Genomic DNA, 7,143 nt, shown 5'->3' on the forward strand with positions numbered 1-7,143 from the left:
CAAACTGCTTGTTAAGAGAGGCAATCATTGAAGAGACTCATGGTGGAGGGTTAGCTAGTCATTTTGGAAAGGACAAGACAATGGTCGTGATCAGCAAACATTTCTTTTGGCTGCACATGGAGAGAGATGTGATGAGATACACTGAGCGATGTTGAACATGCCAAGTAGCAAAAACTCAAGCCAACAATGAGCTATATACTCCGTTACCAGTTCCTATGGTACGATCTAAGTCTGGACTTTGTATTGGGATTGCCGAGAACTTAGAGGAACAAGGATTCAATCATGGTGGTAATAGATCGTTTTTCTAAGATGACAAACTTCATCTTGTGTAACAAAACCTTTGATGCATCACAGATCGCAAGACTATTTCTGCAAGAGGTCGTTCGTTTGCATGGGGATTCCAAGATTGCTTACTTCAGATTGTGACATGAAGTTCATTAGCCACTTTTGGAGAACGATGTGGCAAAATATGGGGACAAAGTTACACTTCAGTTCAGCTTATCACCCCTAGATTGATGGACAGACGGAGGTGTTTAATACAAGTTTGGGAAATCTACTAAGTAGTTTAGTTAGTGATAGTTTGTGACAATGGGACCTATTGTTGCCACAAGCTGAGTTTGCATACAACAAATCATCCAACTGCACCACTAGGAAAGTCCATTTGAGGTCATCAATGGGAGGAATCCAATTACATCACTAGACTTAGCACCATTGCCAACTCTGCATCACTATAGTTTGGATGTGGAGGAACAGACAAAGATGATCAAAGATCTCATGCCCAAGTGAAGAAGTAGATTGAGAAACAAAATGAGAACTAAAAGCAAAAGACAAACCGTTATCGTAGAAGGGTAGTGTTTCAACCTGGAGACTTGGTTTGGGTCCATCTAAGAAAGGAACGATTTCTAGCAAGGAGATTTGGCAAGCTGCAATCACCAGTTGTTGGACCTTTCAAAGTGCTTGAGAAGATCAACAATAACACCAAAAAGATCAAGCTGCTAGGCAATTATGGAGTCTCAGGTAACTTTCATGTGTCTGGTCTATCGCCTTACCAAGAAAAACGCGTTGAAGAACAAGCAGAAGAAGACGATGTTGATTCGAGGTCAAATCTTTTTCAAAGGAGGGCAAATAATGTAGGAGCATCGCAGTAGGTCGTTGATAGCGATATGTAGGCAAGGCGAGCTTGATTAGATCACACAGTGAGCTTTAACGAGAAAGGGTTGTGTGTTCTAACTAGCAATGAGTTACAAGCTGAGCTTAGAGACTTAGGAAAATAAATGTAAATGCTTTACTTTTGTGTAATATTCTAGAACATGACATGTTTACGTAGGAGAATTAAAGTACGGACACTTGGCATTAGGGTTGATAAGATTGGGACAAGTGTAGGATCTCTGTTAGGGTTCTTTTTAGGGTTTTGTGCACCTATTTAAGGGCACTATTCACAATATAGCCGACAACTTTTGACAAGAAATATACATAAATTTTCAAGTAACCTTTGTGGTGACTTACCAGAATCCTTTATGGGTTCATCGTCCTTAGTGGGCGTGTATCAGTGAGTCCTTGGTGGGCTTATGCTGTCTTGTGTGGGCATTTATCTATCGTTGATCGATCGTGTTTTAGCTCCACTGAACGCCCTGATCTCGACAAGGACAAATTACCCCTAGTTCCCTGCATCATTTTAGGTCAGGTGAAAATATTTTTTAGCTTCTTTATACAATACGAGGGAAACATAATTGATTTTGTTCACAATACCGTAATTTTTCACCGCGTGGTGCAATGTTAATTTTTTCTAGTTATTGAGCGAGAATCTCCGTTATTTTGATTTTGTATCCCTCCATTCATGCACCATGGAGAATTTCCGCCCTGCCGACATCCTGAATTATTTAAAGATATCATGCACCTTGAAATTAAAAATATTTCTCATAAATATTGTACAATCAAGTCAAATCGATCCTTCAAGAGGAGATGAAAAATATTGTAAGTTACAAGTTACAAATTGACACAACTTTAATTTGCTATATATCAGGCTCTATTAGCATTATTTCAGGGAAGGGGTCCATCATATGTTATTCCAATTAATTTTGTACTCAAAGCCAATCATCGTGAATGTTTATGTAACATGTTTTTCTTCTTGTATTGTATGAAATTTTTTTCCACCAAAGGCTATATCGGTAACAAGCTATATAAGCTTTTTCATAAGACAGCTGTTCCATCCTAACTACTTTCATGATAGAACTGGCCAATTAATTATATAAGTTCTAGCTACTTCCTTACAGGACTCAAGGTCATTAATTCTTTTAAAAGTTTGTATGTGTTTGGATAGAGAAATTGATTAGCTTCATTATAAAGAAATAAATATAACATCTCTCATTTTTATTTTTTTTAAATGCAGCTTCGTTTATTGCCGTCGTTTAAGAGTTTGTTACTATCGATTAATGCTAAATGACGAAAATTTAGTCAAAATTTTCACATTGAAAGCTGCAAAAAAATTTCTTTTGGCGGACACCAATTAATAGGAATCCGGTGGTGAACCAATTTACTATGAGTTCAATTAATAAATTAAAGAAGAATTAAAATACACTCAGATCCACAGTAACCAAAATACACAATATAATTGTGAAAATTATCAAATATCTAATATCCAACAAAGTCACCAAAGAAATAATGTTAACTTTGACCCTCCAGATCCGACAAAGGGCGGAGCTGGTATATAAAACTTAATTAAGTTTGGATTTTTCAAAACTATTCATCTTACGTTAGTCAAAATCCTTGAATAAAACTTTCTTGAATATCTATTGTGATGAAATTGATATAAAAACCCCACTCGGCTCAATTATATGTAGTATAATAATCTTCAAAATAGAAAATAATGGGATGACTGTGGACCAATCACCAATGGGCATATTGATGGCATGCGACTATATTCCCTGATGTTTCTAGATAAAGTAGTTGGTTGTAACTTGGTTTAATATTGAACATATAATTGTTGTGTCCCTATATTCTTTAATATTGAACATATAGTGCTTGGGGAAACTAACAATTTCGTCTCTAAGGTTTAACCTAAATAAAATATGTATTTTTTTTTTTTTTTTTAGCAACTTCCAAAACTTTCTCCCATGATTTTTGGGATTTTATTTGTTAGTTTCTGTGTTGGACGAGGTGATACCGGTTTCCTGTTAGGTATATAAGGATTTCTCTAACAAAGCATATGTTAAAGAACTTTCGGAAGCTACCGTTTCATGCAACGAAATCTACCAATTTGAGAAATCTGAATTAAACTTCACACGTGCGTTTTAAAAAGAAGCAATAACTAAATGGGCTGTACTCAGAGAGAAGATGATAACCACACAAATTTTATTAATGAACGTTAATGGAAATGTAACAATAAAGAAGATGTAGGCCAAACATCATGAAAAGTAGAATATTGTAAAGTGAAAAATAACTTGAAATAAATTGATTGATGACAGATAGAGGTGATTTAAGAGCAGTCGAAGCCAGAAGGAGCTTTCTTTCCACAATAATCGAGAACCAAGCTCAATGAAACGGGAAAGTTGAGGTTAAAGCCGAGGATATTTGCTTTAATGGCAGTGCAAAGGCAAACAGCGGCTTCCAGATCAATCAAACCGTCGAGGATACTGCAGCAAGGGGTCTTTGGTGGACCTCCAACAACAACTTGCCCCAAACCACCCAACACGCTAGCGCATACACCCAACTTTAGGGCATTCCTTGGGCAGTGCTTGTGATGTTTTTTGTTCTTAGGTTCTGGTGGTGAGCAAGGGCCATAGTTAGCGCTTACCAAAGTGAAGAATAGAAGGTTGAGGACAAGGAGAAGGGCCTTTGATGCTAGAGCCATTGCCATATTAGCTCAAACACACCTAAATTATTGGATGGTTAGCCAAGTAGAAGTGAGTGGTGGAATACTGTGAGGAAGGCCAAGGCTTTTTATAGGTGGAGATTGATAATTGTTTGGGTTTTAATTATCTTTTTTATTTTTTCTTCTTTTCTTTTGGAGGAGACTACTCATGTGGGCACACTAGACTGGAATAACAAACACAACCACAACATGAAAGATAAGCATTTGGAATTGTAGAGTTTGGAGTTTTCTGCATTTTTTTAGTTGTCAATTCTCTCACAAAACAAATTAATCTCATGAGATGGTGAGGAAAGAATTAATAATATTCTAAACCTAGCAAATCCTAGATCTTCAATTATGCAATTAATCAAAATCGAGAAAGTAATGATGTTTAATCATTACCTTAAACACGATTTTCAGGATGATTTACTCACTAAATACATTATATCACCGCCCTCTCCAATTTAAGGTTCTTTCTGTGTATTCAATAGCTGTCATTTGGATGTAACTCACTCCCCATCTGGCCTAAAATACATAAGATTATAGAATTACTGATCTCCCAATTATACACAGGTGTTTATTTAAAAAACAAAAAGAAAAGCATATGCTGTAACTAATTAAATGTTCTCCTAAGAACACACACACACACACACACATATATGTAATATGTAGATCTCAGAAAAATTGAATTTAAGTTGTAATACCTGATTAATATAAAAACAATTTACCCCAATTTAAATATTAATATTTATGTATTATAACACTTGTAAGCATATGCAATATTAATGTTTGTGACCACAACATCATTGATTATCAGTTTTTCTCTATTTATCCTTTATTTAAGCTAATATAAACCTAATTGAATAGATCCTTAATTACACATAAATAAAAGTATACCTGTAGCTTAAATAAGTTTAGATAGAAGAGGATCATATGGCTTTCCACATTTGGCCTTCAAATTCCATGCATGTTCCCATTTCAGCCTCCGGGAGCTTCCAAATTCCTGTTGATTCTTATCTAGTCTCTTGATGGGCTAAATATTTCACTTCATTGGTTAGGGTTGCGGGTTTCGGTCATAGGTGTTGGGCTTATCAGGTATTACGCTTTATACAAACATTTAACTTAGAATTAATCATGAAAACGTTCGAGAAATATTTAACTATTTAAAGTCACAACGCCATAAGACACTGTAAATTGTTCTGTTCCAATTTACAGAACGTCGATTTTCTTTCAACTGCATGATATTTTTTTTTTTTTTTTTAATTATTCATAAAAGAGTACTGCGTTAATGGTTACCATTTGAGGAATTAAAATTTTATGCCATGCCAAGTAAACGTTGATCTAAACTCTAGGAACCACCCATACATGCAATTGAAAATCACAATTGTTTCCTAGTAAGAAGAAATTAATATGATCTACTGACCAACCAAATGGGGGCCTCCACCAATTCTCCAAGTCACCCACGTTATCTTCATTCCATTTACTGATGTTTTTCCAATCTCGATGCCAAGACATTTCCATTAGGGTACCCAACTTTGGTTCCCATTCTTGGTTCCGATTTCAGTTTCGATTCCTGCATGGGCAGGAATCAGAACTAAACCCATATAGTGTCAGTTCCAAAAAATTGGAATTGGAATCAACCCTATGAATGCTGGTTTTGGTTTTACCCGCTACCCATACTCATCTCTAATGAGTCGAGATATCAAACCTGTGTACATATTTGTCTCTTTCATGGTAAGCATTTTCTGGAAGGTAATTGGGAAAGGTAAAGATTATAAAGACTTTAGGCAGGCAATTGAGACATTCTTTCCTATTAGATTTAAGATAAAATTTAGCACATATTATCATCATTAATACCCATCATTATTTATCATCCTTTTAACCATGATATCCCAATTAATATAGGATTCCATAATATTAGGAAGACATTCTGAAGGAATAATATAATAAATATTCTATAAAATATACTTGTAATTTACCTATTACAATTGTTTTTTTTTTTTTTTTTTTTTTTTTTTTTTTCACTTCAATCCTTGAAAAGTAAACAAACTTGAGAAAAAAAAAAATTTGAAAATAAACGATTCTGCATAATGGAAAAGGTTAATGGAATTATTATTATTATTATAATGTGGGCGTGCTTCTTTTCATGGACACTATTTCTTGCGAAAAGACTGAGGCATTGCATAGACACAGTACTAATTTGATTAATTTTAGTAAATTGTTGTGGAGATTAGGGAAAATGGTTGTACCATGATTCTTAATAGAATCATAAATTTCAACAAAATAACAAAATTACATTCTTTTTCGAATTAAATAAACCAAAAGAGAAAAAAGACGAGAAAGAAGGTGACAAGGCGCCTTCGATCTAATAAAAAACGATTGTAAAAGTGAAGTAGAAAATGCTCGAGTCCAAACAAACCATACATAAAATCAACGTGCCTGAGATGATGACAAGCAGGGAAGATTAACTTATGCGCATTGGAAACCGGAGGGAACGTCCTTGCCACAGTAATTGAGCAGTAAGCTCAATGAAATGGGAATGTTTAGGTTGACAATACCCAAGACATTAGCCTTAAGGGCAGAGCAAAGGCAAACAGCGGCTTCGAGATCAACCAAGCCCTCAAGGAGACTACAGCATGGCTTCTTTGGTGGCTTACCAAGTTCAACGTTCAATAAGCTCTTCAGCACATTAGCACAAACACCCAACTTTACGGCATCTCTTGGGCAAGTTTCCTTTGAGGGCTTGGGCTTGGGATGACCATTGTGATTGTAGTCTTTAGGCGGTGTTGGTGTGCAAGCTGGGACATTGGTGGAGGTGACCAAAGTGAAGAAGAGGAGATTGAGGGCGAGGAGGAGGGCTGTTGATGCTAAAGACTTTGAAGCCATATCTCAAAATTAAAAACAATCGCCTAAACCTTCAAAGATTGTGAATGTTTAGAGAGAATTAATTTGAGTGATGGAACTGGTAAAGTAGGCTAGGGTTTTAATAGGAGGAAACCGTGATCTGTTTGGGTTTAATAAATATATATATACCATGTGAACATATTATCCTGATGGAACAAGACACCGCACTGCGGTGCAAGTTGTAAAATAGCATATAAACAGATTATTTTTTCCAGGTTCGCACAAGACAGATCGAATATTCTTGTTACATGATTGAGTTATAAATATAGGGTTTGGCGTCATCATGTGATTGGTTCTTTCATTTTTTTTCCTACCTTTGGTTTGATATTATATAAATTTAATGAAGTGAAAATTAATGTAAATGATGTGATCTCTTTTGGATTTTTCTG

At 35.4% G+C, this 7,143-nt stretch overlaps 2 protein-coding genes across 2 annotated transcripts; both read right to left on the reverse strand.

Annotated features, from left to right (window-relative positions):
• Positions 1-3,346: 3,346 nt before the first annotated feature.
• On the reverse strand, positions 3,347-3,938 carry LOC116141960 (14 kDa proline-rich protein DC2.15-like). The gene has a single exon (XM_031427436.1). It carries the CDS (start codon positions 3,854-3,856, stop codon positions 3,476-3,478), a length of 381 nt encoding a protein of 126 aa, XP_031283296.1. The 5' UTR covers positions 3,857-3,938; the 3' UTR covers positions 3,347-3,475.
• A 2,159-nt stretch (positions 3,939-6,097) lies between these two features.
• LOC116141955 (pEARLI1-like lipid transfer protein 1) lies at positions 6,098-6,840 on the reverse strand. Its single transcript, XM_031427431.1, has one exon. The coding sequence runs from the start codon at positions 6,734-6,736 to the stop codon at positions 6,320-6,322; it is 417 nt and encodes a 138-aa protein (XP_031283291.1). The 5' UTR covers positions 6,737-6,840; the 3' UTR covers positions 6,098-6,319.
• Between the last annotated feature and the right edge of the window lie 303 nt (positions 6,841-7,143).

The sequence above is a fragment of the Pistacia vera genome, unplaced genomic scaffold (genome assembly GCF_008641045.1).
Source record: "Pistacia vera cultivar Batoury unplaced genomic scaffold, PisVer_v2 Contig401, whole genome shotgun sequence".
Classification (NCBI taxonomy): domain Eukaryota; kingdom Viridiplantae; phylum Streptophyta; class Magnoliopsida; order Sapindales; family Anacardiaceae; genus Pistacia; species Pistacia vera.